The following is a 19,978-nucleotide window of genomic DNA, read 5'->3' as shown; positions in this document are numbered from 1 at the left end:
GGGGAGGTGGCTTTCCAAGTTAATATGTAAGTTGTCAATTCAATGGATAATGCAGTGAATTATACCCCTTTCATAAACCTATCCTTCAATTAGCCGCCTAATAGTAATGCGGATAATTCAATAAAAATTGCGTTCACAAACTCCGAAAATTATCCGCATTATTTTTACGAGCACCCGTCCTGAAAAAGGCGGATAATCGTCATGGACACGCCCCCTCCGATGCGGTTGTGTTGGAAAAGGGTGACCTTGTGACCGCACCATGGCAATTATCCGCATTATTTGGAAATACGTTCATAAACTCAAAATCTTGTCCCGATGCTGCTATTATGCGGATAATTGCAGCATCAAAATAATGCGGATAACTCTGGTCCTCCTCCGATTTTACGACCAAATTATGCTGCTATTAGCCGCATAATTGGGTTTATGAAAGGGGTATTAGAGATATGTCAGGAAGTGCATCTTGTACTGTTTTCATACTGAAGGCGAAGTGGAGTTACTCCGGAGTAAGTTGATACATGTACGCTTGTACTGCAGACCGACATTACACCCCTTTCAAACTGGCAAGCTCCGCAGCGGTGTATCCGCAGTCGTTTCCGTTGTTTCCAAGCGAGTCGTGCCATATGCGTGGTGCGCGGAATCTCCCCCATGCGGAAATGAATGAAACTAACTCCGTTTGTACCCCACTTCTCGAAGTGGGTTGAGTACTCTGCTTTGAATCAGGATCAAAATAATCCTAGAATTTTCATACTGCCCTCCAAAGTGGAGTAACTCCTTCTGGACTTCGGAGTAACTTCACTTCGGCTGTCAGTATGAAAGTGGTATTACATATGTACACTTGAATCCTCTGGTAGAGACCAGTTTCAGTAAAAATGGCAACCCTAAGTATATATTTTTATTTACATGTACCTCTTTTTTCAACTTGGCAGTAAAATTGGATGTTGGGTGGGGAAAGGGGAAGAAAAGCAAAAGAAATACATGCGTAGGGAAATAGGGTTATTTTTCTATCTATAGGCCAGACATGTACATAGAATTTTAAAAAAACCTGCCAATGTTGCGAACCAGCGTCGGAATTACACGGGGGCGACGGGCGATTTCGCCCCCATGACAGCCCAAATCGCCCCTAAAAATGATCAAAACCCAATGCTTTGGGGGGACTATTTCAGAATCGCCCCAATAAAATACCATCGACAATGTAAAAAATACTTCACATAATTACGTTCTCCGGCGGCGGAGCAAGCGCATCTTTTATATCGCCCTTGCCAGCATTAAGTTGAACGGTCGATGCAATATCCGAGCCTTCCGTAACACCAGAAGCTTCGCGATTGTAAATAAACGCGCAACGCAATATGGAATGCGGAGTACGCATAGTCTTTAGCACAGGTTTTTAGAATTGTTGACGCACTTGCCGCATGGCTTATGTACATGTACGCGTGCACGATTAGACTGCACAGCTGGTAACAAGACCACATGCATCGTATGGTATGTTATGTGTACTAGGCATGCACAGAATTGTATGCGATCAGCTGGTGATTGTGACAGCGCTGATTATCGACATCGTCTAGTCGGAGTGCGAGATGGATAAGTTTCTAATTCGAGTTCAACCTGGCTCTGCCAAATGGCCAGAGCCAGCGCCAGAAGGGCTGATATCACTAAGTTGAGACAAAAATAAAGAATAAACAAGCCTGGACATTCATATATGGTGAACACCTTTCTTTAATATCATATATGTGATCTTTGAGTCTATTTGAACAAATCCTCAACCAAAATGCAAACTTACATGTATACAGTAATTACACTTTACAGTTAAAAATGTTCTGAGCTTTTAGGCATCACAGTGTGTCTCGGAATGTCAAAAGGTAATTGCTGATATGCGATAAAAAAAAGTAGCCTCATAAATTAGAAAATAGCCCCAATATATTCAGTGGTAGCCCCAATGTAAAAAAAAAGTAGCCCCTAAAAAAAATAGTTAATTCCTACCCTGTTGCGAACGTATAGTGTACAATATATGATGTTGAAAAAAGGACAAAATTAAAAGTACATGTAAAGGGATATAGAGATGATGATGATGTACTGTGCAGTCATCAGTTCAGTTTAAAAACTATACACTGCACATGTAGGTTTGTTCGCACCTCCCCATTCAGAAAAGTACCCGCAAGAACTTGTTCAGAGTTCAGACCTTAAAATACCTGATTGTGATATACTGTATGTCTCATTCACTCCTTTTCAAAAGCCGTATAAAGTTTTTGTAGTATGAGTCTGCAATAATGTACTTTAGCATTCTTTTGCCTCTCATAAAAGGTAATATGCATTCATGCTTGGAGAAATTTTTAATACTAAATATTTCCAAATTACAAAACTTAATATTTGTGGAAATTTTCTTTTGTGTGTATAATTAGGGCTCTATGTACAGTACTTTCTTTCCACACCAGTGGGCAGTATATCTGCTACTCAACGGTAAAATTGCTATTTTATAGGACAATATTACCAAGGGTGCTTTTCAAAGATTTGACTATAAATGTCAAAGTCAGACTTAAATATTAGATTGTGTATAGTCTAACATGCATCAGTGCATCAGTCAAATCATGCATGGGGAAACGTGCTACAGTGTATTAACCAACAAGATTGTGCATTGAACTTTAATAATTCCATGTGAAAGACCCCAGGTACATTTTATGTGGACTTTTTCTGACAGGGCAGGTGTGAAACCCCCTTGTTTGCCCAATATGGCTGAAAGCACTCCAGCGAGTTATGTTATGCGTGAGAGGGAGAAGAGAAGCAAATCAAATGAACAGAGGCGGCTTCCACACCAAAGTATGCAAAAGTGCATAAATTGTAGGTCTTCATAATGTACAGTATGCATGCATGCAAACATCCTGTATGCCCCTAAAAGGGAAACTCTGTGTATTGTTGGAAAAGGAGATTCAGTGACATGCACAATTTTTTTTTATTTACTCGAGTCGTTTGTTTTTAGCATCATAACTCAGTGAATCGTGTTTGTTCAAATTCACTGAAAGTTGATGAATAGGGCCTTTTCAAGAGATGAAATGGCACAATAAAGGGCAGTGCTCGGGGGAGGGGGTAGTCTGCTGTGCAAACCCTTCACTCGAGTTACATGTAAGGGTCTGAATTTGCAGCCTATAATGCCTTGTGTACTGAAGCCCTCTCGTTCGAAACAGCATGTTGTGTTGTTAGTCATTGCATGGAGACATTTGTTGATCAAAGTTTCAATCAGGGGCTGTGCCCGCAGAGCTACTTGGGTGGGGGTGTCATTTTTTGAGTATTGGAAAAAAGGAGAAAAAGAAAGAAGAGTATCAAAAAGTGAGCTTAGGCTAGGAGTCATATAATTATCTTTGTCATTCAATAGCCCCATTGAAGTCGATGTATTATTGGCCTAGTTCCTTACATTATTTTGGAACCAGGCCAATAATACATTGACTTCAGGAGGGCTAATTATGTATTCATGAGGTCATATCTAAGGCCCCCACAGACCAATTCCCACCAAATTTTCGTAGTGGGGGCTTCTCAACATGCTCTACCAAAATCACTATGAAAAACGATGAAGTGCTAAAAAAAGTTTTTTGTGACATCATCACTTCGGTACTCTATAGAAGGTCCCTCCTGAAAAGCAAACGGCAAGTTGTATTTGTGCTAGTCTTGTGTAGAGATTAACCTGTTGATCAGTATTTCAAACAGAGCCTGAATATGCACACTAGTTACTGAGGTGGAGCTAGGCTACATGTATATATCTCCTACAGTGCATTGAGTGATATAAAGATTGCTTGAGAACATTTATGTTACAATGATTTTGAATTTTCACTATGATTATTAACATATGAGTGTTTATTTCCAGGAAGAGAATATTATGATTTTTAAAAGGAGTACTCACTCTGAAAATCAACATAAATAAGAGTAAAATTCACTGAGCAAAATGCAAAAAAATTGTCATCAAAATCTGATAAATAATGAAGTTTGATATTGAATATTTAAGTTTAGCAATATTTTGTGAAAACAGAAGTATACATGTATACACGTGTATGCCATCATGAATATGCATTATGTAAATAGTTGGGCTGATGATGTCATATCCTTGCATATTCACAAAGACATGCAAAGAAATGTTTCATGGAAATCTTGCAAAGCTTTATGATGTCATAGCTTTGTTATTCCTTGTGCGATTTTGATGAAATTTTCAGTGTTTTGTTTGTCTGATTTTTCTTTATCTGTTCATATCATATTTGTTTATTTATTTATTTTTTGCCTGGGGTTCCCCTTTACTTATTATGTGATCATCATCCCACTAGAACCATATACATTAAGATCTTTGTATCTATAGTATGATACAAAGTATAAAACATGCAGTCCACATAGCAAAGTCAAGCTCTTCATCATCCCTCTGGAACCATTTGTACATGAACTTAAGGTCTTATACATAATTTACATCAAGATACAGCTTTTTATCATCTCACAGAACCATTTTGTACAACAAGATCTTTATTTGTTCTATGATATTAAAAATATCAAATAAATGACAATGTTGCACAATTATCAAGATCAAGATTTTTATCATCCCACCAGAATGATAATGATATGGTACTTTATACATAGGGTATAATATTCATGTACTCTATGCGCCACTGGCGTAAATCCCGGGGGGGATGGGGGGGGATATATCCCCCCACTTTTCGAGGAGGGGGGGATGGCCTGTACAAACATCCCCCCCACTTTTTACGAAAGAAATAAAAAAAAATCACAAGAGATAATTGTTTTATTGGTGAAAATTCTTCCAAAAATACCGCTTAACAAATAAAATAATATTATTGAATCATAAAATGCAAATAAAGAGCCAGTTCACCATTTCCAAACGAAATACTTATGTCCTTATTATAACATTGAAGAGAAACCCCTGTTTCCCTCAATTCATCGATGTTGGGGTCTTTGGGAAGGGATTAAGATGGAATGTCAAAAAATTTTGAATGAATAATCTATAATAAAACCATTAAACCATCATGGGGTAAAAAAGATGGACATGCAGTGGCGTAACTACGGGGGACATGGGGGGCACATCCCCCCCCCCCATCGGCTGACCAAAAAAAAAAAAAACGGGGAAAGGGGGAAAAGGAGAAAAGAGGGAGAAAGGAAGAGAAACGTAGTGGGAAAGAAGAAAATATTATTCATTATAATGTTATATTATATTATAATTATGTTAAGTTACATTACATAAGAAACATTTTTATCATTACTTTATGAAACATAATTTGCCCAGGTCCTACGTCTTCATCGTTCCTGGTGCTCGCATTGTCTGTTTAACGAGATATATAATCCTGTTGTACTAAAACTTCCCGTTTTCAAGTTTTCAAATAAACCAAATATATTTCCTAGCACTTGAGTTATCATTGTTTTATGTAGTGACATATGCTTCTTTTTCATGACTCAAAAGTGATTGCCCCATGTTAAGGTCTTCGTATATATGAAACATTTCCTGTCCGTGACTACGTTCGCATTAGTGGATTGGTGAGATATGTCTGCTCTTCATGAATTCCTAAAATCAGTCCTTAAAATGTCCCTTCTTCTGATCTGAATATCAACAATTTTCAGCTCGCGCTTCGCGCTCGCATCATTTGGTTAATGAAATACGTATGGTCCTACATAGTTAATTCCTACAAAGAAACCTTAGAATGCCCCACTTCAGGTCTGAATTATCTAAGTTTTCAGCTCGCGCTTCGCGCTCGCATTGTTAAGCAAGACAGGTACTTATCATGATTACACAAATTTGATTATAATTTCCCTTTTTAGGTGTGAATATAAAAAAATTTCAGCTCGCGCTTCGCGCTCGCATTATTTGATCAGTGAGATACATATCCGTTTAATGACATTGTCCTAAAATGTCTCTATTAGGTCACTCACTCAGTCATTCAAAAATTTTGCTGGTGCCCCCCCCCCATGCCGTGACCGACGGTACGCCACTGTGGACATATCAATGACAATTCCTTGCATATCTAAAAACATGATTGCAAAAAAAATGCCAAAATATTTCAGTCATCCCCCCCACCCATCAACACGGATTTACGCCAGTGCTATGCACTTTACAAGTGAATGATTTATTACATAAGAAATCGGACTGATTATTTATTTGAATATCATTAAAATATAATATAATTTTATTATGGTAATTTATACTGTCTATTTGAATATCATTAAAATATAATATAATTTTATTATGGTAATTTATACTGTCAGAAGACTTACATTGCATTGCCAGGGCACGACAAACCAGCTTGCCCAGGGCAAGTGAAAATGATGTGCGGGCAAGCATTTCTCAAAGTCCATTGCCCGATCGGGCAAGTGGTTGTTCTGGAATTAAAATAATGAAATATCAGTAGACCCTGATATATCTTTTGGATAATCACAACTATCTCTCATTGCATTATACATAATAATGCATTTGTATATCATGAACTTTGTCTGTCGTATGATAATAAAAATATAAAATAAATGAAAATGTTAAACACTTTTTTTATTGTCCCACCAGAACCATTTGTACACAAAGGCTTCTTGAAGTGCTCCAAATAATCCGATTAATGATTGAAGTTTAAATTCATGTATATTCTGACTACATAGAGACATTTTATTAATTTTTTAGTTAAACTCTGTGATGTATCAACCAAGGGTCTCCTTGTTTATGCCTAATTGTACATGTATATTATTAATTTTTCAATTTATATAAAAGACAATTAAATTCACATGTATTATTAATAATACTTATTTTCAGTACTGTAGTTTGTTGTACTATGGACTAACTCAACAATGGAATTTCTGTCTTTCTGTTAGGAGAGGCATGTACAATTTCCAGTGAACAACTAAATATATTTCATGAATTGACGTACAATATTATCTTGATGCGGAATTTAATTTAGTTTAAATAAAAGTTAAAACAGATTTCTTTTCAAATGTTTCAATGAAAAGTTACTAGCTCATGTCAGCACTCAATACTTATTCTATCCTTTTTCTTCTGTTTTATTTTGCTTTACAGGCGGATAATGATATATCAGCAGACTGCAACCATGTGAGTATATATATAGTGTAATATACACCATTTATATTCATTGAAGAAAAGTATATTTGTGGGCCCAGGAACTATTCCCAAACTAACCATCCAATAATTGTGGAAAATATATTTTTGATTAATTTGAATATCTGTTGAATTGGTATTCACTGAATCATTATTCATTGAATAAGCATAAATTCTAGGTTTTTTTTTTGGTATATATATGTAGTGTAATATACACCATTTTATATTCATTGAAGAAAAGTTTGTTTGTGGGCCCAGGAACTATTCCCAAACTAACCATCCAATAATTGTGGAAAATACATTTTTGATTAATTTGAATATCTGTTGAATTGGTATTCATTGAATCAGTATTAATTGAATAAGCATAAATTCTAGGGTTTTTTTTTCAAGGAATAAATGAAATGACATGATTGATAATGCCCTCAAAGTTCTGAAAAGAGCCTCATAAAGGCAAAATCATGTATTTTATCTTCTCTTTTTAAAAACACTTTTTTTGTGTAATGTATTATTTTAATACTTGTACTGTTTGTAACCCTGAATATCAATTTTATAAGGACTTTTTATCAGAATAACAGAAATCTCATTTGTTTTATGGGATATTGATTTAGTTGAACCCAATGCAAACACATGATTGATCTTGATAGAACATAGCAGGTGCAAAATTAATTACTTTCAAGGGCAGCCTTTTTAGCTCACCTGCCCAAATAAGCTACATGGTATAAATTGGACCTTATGGGAATCTTTAAGGGCTCTTTTGTAGTTGAATAGGGCAGGGGGGGGGGGTGGGATTCAGGGGCAAATTAACAACAAGCCCTTGTGTATTGATTGGAAGCCTGTGTGATGTGATACAGGTCCCTTATCTAGCAAGAGTTTTAAGTGAAAATGAGTTCCAGATCATTAGAAATCATTTGGATTTGAACTCCAATAAAATACATGTCGATATTGTATGCTCAGTTCATTGTCCACGTGTACACAGTCTTTGCCATACACCCTTTTGAGATCATACTATACACCACTGAGCTTTAAACAGATAATAATGCGAAAGCATAGTTCAACATTTTTGCTTATTGAATGCAGTTTCGAGCTTGACTGATTTGTGATAAAAAAAGCTTCCTTCTTTTTTGTGCATTGTATGTGCATTTTACCTGTGGGAGATCTTGATGGCCTCTGAAGGATTGGAAGTCAACATAAAAACAATGACATTGGTTCCTGTAACATGACATGTATATTTTGTATTGCCTTCATACCTCATGTTCTTCTCGACATTTCTGGACGAAAGAGTACAACTTTATAAAAATATGGAATTATTTTTAGCATTTTAGCATTAACCAATTATCACATCAATCCAAGAAAAAAGAGTAAAGCCTTTGTACATAAAAAAGGTTAACAAAATTCTTGCATGTAGATGATGGAAGAAAAACAGTGTTCTCCAGGTGTGCAACACTTTAAGTTACCTCAAGGATTTAACCATAAATAGTAATGTAGGATTAATATAGCGCACATATCGACCATGTTAAGATGCTTAAGTCACTTCTATATTACCCCGGCTAAGCTCGTCTACCAATACTGGTGATCATAGCTTTTTGAGGAATTACTTCCTGCCGGTACCCATTTACCTCACCGGGGTTGAGTGCAGCACAATGTGGGTAAACTTCTTGCTGAAGGAAAACTTGCCATGGCTGGGAACTGAACCCACGTCCCTTAGATTGAAAGACGAGTGTCTTAACCACTAGACCACAATGCCCCCACTTATGCAGATAAATAAATAAATATATTGAAATAAATAAAAAAGTTAAACGTCTATTCATTGTAAAAATTAAAAATACCGGGTATCTATTTATTGTTATTGCTGCAAACAAAAGCTTTTGCATGATTGATGAGTTTGTAACAAAACATTCAGCTGTGTGGCAAAATATATTGGCTTCTACAGTATTCATTTCAGAAGTGAACAAAAAATTCAGTTTTGGTAATGATGTACAGATAGTTTGAATAGAATACAGTGAAATGACTACCAAATTCTTTATGTATTAATAAAAAAATATGTGCCAAGTGATTCCAGTCAAAGAGGAGACATTGACTAAACAAGCATGGCATTCCAGTCAGATGTCTGGTTTTTTTTAAAGCAATAATAATGAACCATGTGCTTGGGTGCATCGTGGTCTAGTGGTGCTGACTCGCCTTTCAAGCAGAGGGTCGTGGGTTCAAGTCCTAGCTATGGCGTGTTTTCCTTCAGCAAGAAATGTATCCACACTGTGCTGCACTCGACCCAGGTTGGGTAAATAGGTATCAGCAGGAAGTAATTCCTCAAAAAGCCGTGCGCACCAGAATCGGTAGACTAGCTTAGCCGGGGTAATATAGGAGCGCCTTGAGCACCTAGCAAGGTGGATATGTGCGCTATACAAATCCTATATTATTATTATTATCTATGTTGGTTATCTTCATTGTTGTCATTTTCAGCTTGTATTTCATTATTTTGATCTACCATTATTTTTGTGACAATTATCGACTTTCTCATGAAATCATTGTTTGTTGCAACATCAGTTGTTTAAAAGTGTATCAATAATTTCAATAAATTCTGAATGAAAAAATATATATTTTAATTTTTCTCCAGTTCCTGTGGAATTATAAGAGGAATTTGACGATGGATTACCGTTTTGACAACGCTGCATCTGAAGTATGCAGAGAGGACTTGGCAAAGGTAATTATGGTTGCATTTAAGTTTCCATAAAAATAATTGTTTTGAAACATATGTATGATTGAGGATGTTAAAAGGATACTCTGAGAAAGTTATATTGCGAAGTATGTATAAAAGGAGCAGTATATAATTATAAATTGAAAGGAAGAAAGCTAGAAATCATGAAAAACCACATGAATAGAAATTGCATGAACCTACTTTTATAGGTAAGGTGTTTAATTATCCAAACTTGCATGCTTAGGTCTCAGAGTTCAAACTATATGTAGCATTATTGGGTGTATGTCTAATGTCTTCTTCTCCTTAATCTCTTTCTCCTCCTCCTCCTCCCCTTCTTCCTCCTCCTCCCCTTCCCCCTCTTCCTCTTCTCCTCTGCCTCTGTCTGTGCTGCCTTCTTTTGTTCCTTCACCTCTTCTTCCTCCTCCTCCTCTGCCTCTGTTGCATCCTCTTCCTCCCCCACCTTCTCCTCCTCCTCCCCTTCCCCCTCCCCCTTACCCTACCTCTACCTTTTCTTCCTCCTCCTCTTCCTCTTCTTCCTCTGCTGTCTCCATCTCCTCTCCTTTTTCACCATGATATTTAACACTTGTCTGTACTGTTATTTATATTTCATTATAAGATCAGTTACTGTAATTTTGTTTATGTTGTGAAATACAGTTAAAAGACTGCAAAGACCTTGTGAGCGGCAAGGGTCAGGTTCTTCCATGTCTCCTTGACCACCTGGAGGATATCGGCAATGACCAGTGTACCCAGTACCTCAACAGAATGAAGCAGATCATCTTCAGTGACTACAGGCTCATCTCCGGTTTCTTTGATACCTGCAAGGGAGACATTGAAAAGTTTAAGTGTGGTGTTGTCAACGAAGATGGGACTCCTCCGCAAAATAAGGTATAGATAACGGATATATGCAGTTTCAGCGAGGATAGAGAGTTTAATTTGGGGTGTGGGTGTTGGGGTTGTCTTTAAAGTCAGATGGGCATCAGCTTTCATTGGGAGTGAATTATTATTTGCTGACCCCAGGCTTTGTGAAAAGCATTAGAAATACCTGTAAGAGAGACGTCTTTGGGGGTAAGCAAACTCTGTGTACCAGCGAGAATTTCCCCGGCCCCAAGCTTGCTTAGCCTCATGACAACTGTCAGACAAGAGCCCCATTGCAGAAAAGATACTATTATGGTAACTCTGCTGTCCAATGGTAACTTCCCTGAAATCTTGATTTTGATTGGCCACTGAGCATCGTTACCGTGGTAGCTAGCATTGGATGGTAAAGTTACCATAATGGTAACTTTAATGCAAGTGGACCCTGAGAAAGTGAAAGAGCGAGTTTCCCCCATACGTCAAATTTCCAGTGACATAATATAACTTCTGCTGGTCATAAATCCCTTTACTCCGGGTGATTTATATCCAAATGGTGTCAAATGGTTGTATTTACAAAATTCACTTAAAATTAAGTGTATAGATACTTAGTTCACTGTGAACAGGCAATGGCTTATTGGTGGAAAAGTCCTGTCAAATATTTGTGGTGAATCCTGAGTAATTTAGCTTGTTGCCAGTATAGCGGATCGCTCAAATTGGTAGGTATCAAGTCAAGTTTGCTTTTTACCCCATACAGCCCCCACTGCCTCACTCTCAAGGCGGCACTATCCATTGCCTGGAGAAAAACATCCAGTCACTTGAGGGCACCTGCAAACTGCAGATCCTTCGCGTTGCTGAGCTCTCCGCCAACGACTACCACGAGGACAGGTCGCTCTATTTTGCGTGCCGGGAAGATCGGGAGAGATTCTGCGCCAAGACTCATGCAGGGCAGGGCAACATCTACAAGTGTCTCAAGGAACACAAGTTTAATCCAGAGATGAGTACAGAGGTAAGCATGCCATAACTCAGAAATTTCATCCAAAACTTATTTCACACTATTTGATTAATAACCCACTGAGCTGCACACCTTCCATAAGTTCAAAATCAATCTTTTTGGGCTCCTCAAATCGGCAACATTTATTTTCTATTCATTTTCATACTTTGACAAAATAAAATATGGATTTAAGTAACTCAAACCTAAATTAATGATAAGGGAGTAACTTTACTGAAACGTTGCCAATTTGTATGTTTAAAAGATATTTTGTAGCTTTCATCACATTGCCTTTAAAGTGTATGATTAGCTCATATTAAACAGCCTTTATTCATGAACAGCATGTACTGGGGATGGTATCAATTTTTTTTCAGTCCATTTCTCTTTCTAATAATATTTTGTGCGTGATAGCTAGCATTCAGGATAATGAGAAACTGCAAAAGTGTATCGTTAAGGAGACATTGCACCTCTGTGGGTTAAAGAAAATAAGAAAAAAAAAGTAAGTTACATCAAATACACTACAAGGGAAGACTTGACAGTCAATAGAGCGTATAATGAAATGCTTGGGAATAGCACCCTACAGCGTTAGGTAAGATAATAGCATATCGCCATTTGGGTTGTGTAGGAAACATACGGGGGAAATGGTAGAGGGGTGAAGGAGGAGGCGATTTTGACGTTATAAGAGTATTTTCCCTAAAAAAAAATTCTAATAAAATTAGAGATGAATATATCTTCTCTGGGAAGGGGGAGGTGGAATTATCCCCAAGCACAGCCCTTTTTCTCTCTCCCTAACCCCCTCTGTCATTTCCCCCATGTGCTTTAAACACAGCCATGTACTGATGTGCGAGGTTTACTTACCCAACACATTGAGCATTAAAAAAAAAATCGCCAAAGTGTCCAGACTCCCCTTTGTAGTGCCTTTGGTTACTTAACTGAATACTTGGCAAGAAGCTATCGTAGTTTCTTGGCAGTTTTTTACAAAGAGATCATCGATCAACTATGGACATTCATTTAAATTCTTCGTATATAAAATGTGCACTCATTAGGAACATACTGATTGCCAAGACAATCATGCATGCATACATATTTTGATAACAATTTTAATATATACTTGCATTCTAGATGTTAGGAGTTGGTGGCTTTCCATAGTTGTGATTGATCAAATCAATTGCATCTGTTCGTATTACAGGGTCTGGGCCCCATGCACAAAGTTACTATTATAGTTAACTTTGCCATGTGATGGTAACTTGCATAGATTCCTTGATTTTGATTGGCTGTTGATCATCGTTACCATGGCAGTTATCATTGGATGGCAAAGTTACCATTATAGTAACTTTTGGACCTGGTGATGTAGTGTTACTTTAAATTGAATTGAATTGAATTGAATTGAATTGAATTGAATTTATTTTCATACTTCACAAGATAGCAAAATAATAACATAATACAATTGAGAAATACATTTGATTACACACAAAATACAAAATATAACATGTATAATGGCAGTAAATAAAGTGAAATATGAAGGAACCTGCATAAAAAGCAGAGCTTGTAATGTCTGCAGGTTCCTTAAAGTAATTATGAAATTAGTAATCAAGGAGATCGGACACACACAAAAAATCAGACTACAAAGGAAAAGCCAAAGATTAGCGGAAAATTGCAGGGTAAAGAATGAGAGGGAAAGTGGACAAATGTGAAATAGAAGGGGGGGATGAGCGAAGAATGAAAAAATTCAAACTAGGCAGTATACCTTTAAAAAGGTACAAATCAAATACATTATATATATTCAGCCAGTGCGTCTTAACAGGGTCTATAACTGGACAAAAGAAATGATTTCAGTTTACATTTAAACATACTTAAGGATAAATGGAAACAGACTTGCAAGTGTAAAGTTACACAATTAACCAGAAAGTTAGGATGCAAATTAATTAAGATAGATTATGATCTGATACATTAAAAAAATACATACAACCAATCAGCTGTAAGAAGGAGTTGATTTGATTCAATTTAGAATTAGATCCAGCAATGCAAAAAATGAAATTACCAACCTTGGATTGTTGAAACCATGGTAGTGATCAACTGCAAAACTTGCAATGACAGATGAAGAGAGTTTAGGATAGTTATCCTCGGGGATATGCACTCTGTGTATGAACCATCGATTTTAAATTCTTACAGTTACAAATCCTCAGGAATTCAAACCCTGATAGTCACGTGTGAACATAACTCTTGATGTGATTTAATTTTGAAATCTACAGTGTAAAGAGAAACTTACTACGAGGCAGAAGGTGGTCGCCCAGGATTACAAGGTGAACTTCAGGCTACAGCGCCGTTGCAGGAAAGAAATAGAACAAGCTGCCTGTGGTGAACTACCAGCATCGGCCAGAACTAAGGAGGTGAAGTTGGCTGAAATCTTGCTTTGCTTGGAAGAAGCTGGCAAAGGAGGTAACTTGTTTTCCAGTCTGCATCCTCATAACCCCTTTCCTCTCCCATCTTCTTCTCTTTCTCATATTCTTCCCCTTTCTTATTTCTACTTTTTTTTTCGTCATCTCAATCTTTCTCGTCCTCTTCAGATTTTTTTCCCTCCCATTTATCTTGCCTCTTCCTCTTCTTCACTCTCTTCCTCTTTCGTTCACTCTTCCTCTTCACTGTTTTCCTCTTGTGCTTCCTCTTCTTCATCTTTATCTATTGATCATATATTGATTTCTGTACGTTCCAAGGCAATCTCTCATGGATTATTATCACATTTTTCCTTGATCTGGGCCCCATCTTACAAAGAGTTACAATTGATCCAATCAATCGTAACTCTATGGAAATCCATCTGTGTCATAATTTTTTCTATAGGAGATTGGCACAATGTCCTTTGTAAACAAAGAGAAGCACAGTGAATTTTCAAGAAAACAATAAATGCATGAATATACATCATAGTTAGAAATTATTTGGAACAAACATGAATAATACATGCTGACGTTGCTGGCCGTCCATAGTTGCGATTGATTGGATCAATCGTAACTCTTTCTAAGACGGGGCCCTGATGTCACTATACCGTATACTCTTACTTAAAATGACACTGTACTAATACATAATTCATGAATTACCTGTGTCAAGAATATGACACTGGTGTTTCTCATGATACTCCTGAAACCCTGACCCTAGTCAGCAGTCACAGACCCGGATTGAAACTTTAATCAATACGTGAGTCTGCACACAGTTCTTGGGCCCAACATACACATGCATCAGGTTTGAGACTGCCTCGGACGCTGGCTTTGGAGGCGCCTTGGAGCCTGCAATTTTGTGGTGATACACGTACTCCAGAAGTAGACTGAAACCGCTTTGAGATTCTTTATCCACGTCGCCTATTCAAGTGAAACCCGTGCCTGTCTTTTCACGTCAACATTTTCAATTGTTCGTTAGCAATGATTATACAACACCTAGATAGATCCTTGTCATGTGATTGGTTGTTTGATTTCGATCATTCAGCCCGTTTTATAATAACATCATCATCTGTCCAATTTGGGATCCATACAATTTTTTTCACTGCATGCTCGCCGAGACTACTGGCGCAACACGTAAAAACACTTGTGTTTGCATTGCGCGAGTTGTATGTATGCGGCAATAGACCACGTTTGCTCTAAATGCACTTTTGCATTTAAATTTTCAATGTCAAATGACAAGATCTATTTTTAGGTGTGATATAAAACAAACAATGAATGTTCTTTTCATTCTTGCAATGGACAGAATAATTCAAGGTGAAAGATGAAATGAGTGATCCATTCATCGTGATGAAATGAGTGATCCATTCATCGTGTCATCTTTCACTTCATGAAGTATTCAATCAGACCCTAATTGAAACTTTAATCAACAAGTGAGTCCTCACACAAGACTTGCAGAAATAAAAATTACTGTTTCTATCGAATGAGAGAGACCCTCTGTTCACAGGTCTTTGGCAGGGTCTATAGGGTGCATATTCAGACCTCGAGTGAAGGATTTACACACATGAAATACCCTCACATTTAAGAACGTGCAATCATTGTAATTCAGGAAGGGTTGGGGATGAGTATCACATGATAATAGAATGTAATGTACACACAACTGAAAGGGTGGTGTTTTTTGACAAAATAGCTGAAATGTATAAACAGTTTAAGAACCTTAGCGATGAAGACAAATTTATATTCATAATGAAAACATAATTGATAATTTTTGTAAGTTCGTCAAAGCGATTATAAATAAGAGGGGTGAGTTCTAACATCAAGTACATTTTTCTTTTTAAATTTCATTCAAGCTGTCTTAAATCCACCAAAGCCACCATTACCAAAGATATATCTCTAACATTATTCATTTATTTACTTCCTGATTTGTATTCGATAATTAGATAACTTATGTATATTGCATTATGCTACACCTTCATGATGTTAAATTTCAATTCGTCATTTCTCTTTGTATATAGATGTATATCTTTACAATAATTGGAAATCTATATATTGATGTATTACTGATTTATACGACATACAGTTATGAATGTTTTTGTTTATGTTATCATTGTATAAATTCAAATTCAAACTCAAATTCATACTACCCTGACCCTAAGACTACACTCACCACCTAAATTCCTTCCTCTAGGAGTCGTATTCACCGGGGAATGCCAGGCCGAGCTGACAGACACACGTAAGGAACTCATGTCCGACTACATGATCAACCCAGAGCTTGTGAAGGCGTGTTCCAGCGAGATCGAGGACCAATGCAGAGGGTTGAGACGAGAGGGCAAGACCATCCACTGCCTCATGGCACTGGCCAAGAAGGGAGAGATGTCCCCTGCATGCAAAAAAGGGGTAAGTGATTGCAGTTGAACTGATGACACCCCACCTGACTTTAAAGACCCCACCCACATCCCAACTGTGATGTCATGTAATTGCCGCATTTCACAGCAAATGATCTTCATGGCCAAAATGTTGATAAATACATTCTATGATACATTTTTTTTGCGATTGCACAATATACTATTTAATATTACATCAGATGCATATTCAAAGGTAAGAAATATAACACCATTTTTTATGAGTCGATTTTAAGTTATTTGGGAAGGTTAGGTAAATGTAAAATCAAGTTTGGAAAAGACTGTGATGAATTTTTTTTTTGCATTGAACCTTTACTTTGTTATAATGTTACTAACAAAAAGTAATTACCTTGATCTGAGGATAGAGAGGAAAAAAAAAATGTTTGTCACGAAGTATGACAGTTATCTATATCCTTAGATATTAACTGGAGTTTTGGTACCATGCTTTAATGGGAAATAAACTACTGAACTTATTCCCCGACTCTTTATGATAATTTTCGCATCAAAAAGGCATACACGTGTTGGAAATCAAGTGATCAGGATGGTATCAGAAAGCTTACGTTAAACTATGAACTTTATTTGTTTTCTGTATAAAACCTTTTCCAAAGAGTCCTCTGAGGTATTAATAAGGCTTAGTGTGTTAATAATTTATGTAATCTGCTGTACAGATTTTATTCAGGACATAAATTTCATATTGCATCAGAATTTGCTTTGCATTATTTTCTGAATACTACATATAAAGATGTGATATATATAGCAAGTTTTGCACAGCTCTGTATAAAACTTCAATGAAAATAATAATGAAATTATTCATTGAGTTATATGACCTTTGACCCTAATTAAATAATACGTGTAATTTCTTCCGTAGCTGTCTACACTTGTGGAGGAGGCGGATGCTGGTTCAGACTACAGGATAGACCCTGCTCTTCATACAGCTTGTAAGGAATCCAAGGATGCACTCTGCCCCAAGAAGTCAGATGCTGAGTAAGTGTCTGAATAATGATGGTGATGATGATGATGATGGTGGTGATGGTGATGTTGATGATGATGATGATGTTGATGATGATGATGATGATGATGATGATGATGGTGGTGATGGTGATGGTGATGGTGATGGTGATGGTGATGGTGATGGTGGTGATGGTGATGATGGTGATGGTGATGGTGATGATGATGATGATGATGATGATGATGATAATGATGATGATGATTATGATGATGGTAGAAGTAATAGGAGAAGTAGCAACAGCAATAGTAATAATGATGATAATGTAGTAGTAGCAGCAGTAGTAGTGGTAGTAGTGGTAGTGGTAGCAGCAGCAGCAGTGATGATGATGATAATAACTTCATTATCACCAGTTCTATAGTCCTTTATTCATTCTTCATTTCTTTGCTTTATGCATTAGATATCAATGAAAATAAACGTCTAAAAGTGGGTTTTAAACGTTTGTTGTTATCTTTCGTAGAACATTGTCTTGTTTGATGGAAAATATTGAAGATAATCAGATGAAGGATGTCTGTGCAGAGAAGCTTCTTGAAATTCAATATTTCATCTCCAGAAATTTCAGGTGAGTTTTCATTATATTTCAGTGGTTTCTTTCAGGCATGCAAGTTATTTTGAAAAATCTGCGATCGCTATTCTGAGTAAAAGGGAGTGCATCCTGAAGCAAATAGTGATTTTCAATGACATCTGTTATAAGCTTATTTTTTTCCAAACATTAGCCTTGAGTTATTGCAATCATTGTAATGTGATAATCACTTTAATAAGCAAATATAACAACCCCTAATAAAGTGAATGTTGTTGGTGGGATTAAGTCATTAATAAGAAAATAGTAAAAGTTCATTTCAATGTGGTATAACAAATATTTGTAATATTGACTACTCAGGCAATAATGTTTTCAGATCAGGCAATATATTTATAGAGTGAGATTGATATCTAATTTTTCCAGTATATTGGTTTAAAGTTCAAATGAAAATAAAAGAAAAAGAAGACAGCATTGAAGTGAACCATTATGAATGTGAAAATATGGCTATAATAGTGATAAAGAAAGTGTTAGAGGCAATATGAAAAAGTATGATTATTTTCATCAATTTCAAACCGCCGTGTTTGTTATCTTCCCTGATCGTGAAGGCTTGACCCTGTCCTGTTTAAAAACTGTGAATCTGATGCAAATATATACTGCTACGAGGAGAAGTGGGATGGAAAAGAAGGAACTCCCAGTGGACTTGTATTTTCTTGTCTTCATCGTCACCTTCATGACCACCAGACCCCGGTAGGTATACTCTCCCTCGTTTTCACAGAGATGCCTTAAATGTTTGTGATTTTTTTGGGAAAAAATACTTATTTTCATCAAATAGACAAATATATTTAAGCCTATAATGTTTTTTTTTTTATCATTATCTTTCTCTTATTTGCTCTGAAGCAACTTGAACTTATTAAAGAATGAAAGTGTACTATATTGATTCATCGTATTTTTGTTTATATTTGATATTACTTGATATTACATTCTGACAAAAGTGCAGTACTCATGAGTAGTAATTATAATTGTGAGTAATATATTGTTTATAAAAAAATATGTAAGGTACTCATACTTGATAGAAAGACAGGGATAGAGGGGCTGAACATAGGTAGGAGGGAAAGTAAGGGTGGGGGTAAATATTTGTTGACACGACGTATGCTCCCGCAATATTTGCTCCGGTCTTAATATCTCTGAGGGCATAGGATAATGATAGAGTTTTTGCTTCAGGACAATGTGAAGATAATGATTATGGTTTATTTAGTTTTGGAGGTTAGGGTGTATGTTTGGCGTAACGTGCAGATTTTCCAGCGGAGCAATTGTCCCCGGAGCAAATGCTGTGGAACCAAATATGTAACATACACAGATTATAATCACTTTGGGCATTATAGCGAGAGTGCAGTATACATATATAAGTGATAATGACAATTGTAAATACTAGATTTGAATAAATATGTTAGAGACTTAGGGTGGGGGTAAATATTTGTTGACACGACGTATGCTCCCGCAATATTTGCTCCGGTCTTAATATCTCTGAGGGCATAGGATAATGATAGAGTTTTTGCTTCAGGACAATGTGAAGATAATGATTATGGTTTATTTAGTTTTGGAGGTTAGGGTGTATGTTTGGCGTAACGTGCAGATTTTCCAGCGGAACAATTGTCCCCGGAGCAAATGCTGTGGAACCAAATATGTAACATACACAGATTATAATCACTTTGGGCATTATAGCGAGAGTGCAGTATACATATATAAGTGATAATGACAATTGTAAATACTAGATTTGAATAAATATGTTAGAGACTTGTAGATTGAATAAAAGAAAGACTGGAGAGAGAGAGGGCTAGAACTTAATAAGAAAGGAAGGCAAGGGTAGAGACTGAAAGAAGAAGATAGATGAAGAGAGAGAGAGGGGGGGGGGGGCAGTATCTGAAGGCAGATAAGAGAAGGTGAGAGAAGGGGAAGTTGCGGCAATAGGAGAGAGACAGGAAGACACATAAGCTTGAACAAATATCAAGGAGAGAGAGAGAGA

At 36.7% G+C, this 19,978-nt stretch overlaps 1 protein-coding gene across 1 annotated transcript in view; it reads left to right on the top strand.

Moving 5' to 3' along the window:
• Positions 1-7,033: 7,033 nt before the first annotated feature.
• The window catches only part of LOC129277274 (Golgi apparatus protein 1-like), a 37,895-nt gene continuing 24,950 nt past the window's right edge, over positions 7,034-19,978 (top strand). Inside the window, exons 1-9 of the mRNA XM_064095230.1 lie at positions 7,034-7,063; positions 9,681-9,767; positions 10,416-10,646; positions 11,368-11,619; positions 13,854-14,040; positions 16,216-16,424; positions 17,298-17,413; positions 17,896-17,997; positions 18,561-18,702. Of these exons, the coding sequence (XP_063951300.1) occupies positions 9,711-9,767; positions 10,416-10,646; positions 11,368-11,619; positions 13,854-14,040; positions 16,216-16,424; positions 17,298-17,413; positions 17,896-17,997; positions 18,561-18,702 (1,296 nt within the window). The 5' untranslated portion in view covers positions 7,034-7,063; positions 9,681-9,710. The remainder of the gene's footprint in view (positions 7,064-9,680; positions 9,768-10,415; positions 10,647-11,367; positions 11,620-13,853; positions 14,041-16,215; positions 16,425-17,297; positions 17,414-17,895; positions 17,998-18,560; positions 18,703-19,978) is intronic.

Source organism: Lytechinus pictus, chromosome 2 (genome assembly GCF_037042905.1).
Source record: "Lytechinus pictus isolate F3 Inbred chromosome 2, Lp3.0, whole genome shotgun sequence".
NCBI classification, from domain to species: Eukaryota; Metazoa; Echinodermata; class Echinoidea; order Temnopleuroida; family Toxopneustidae; genus Lytechinus; species Lytechinus pictus.
This window is presented reverse-complemented; position numbering and strand designations above follow the sequence as displayed.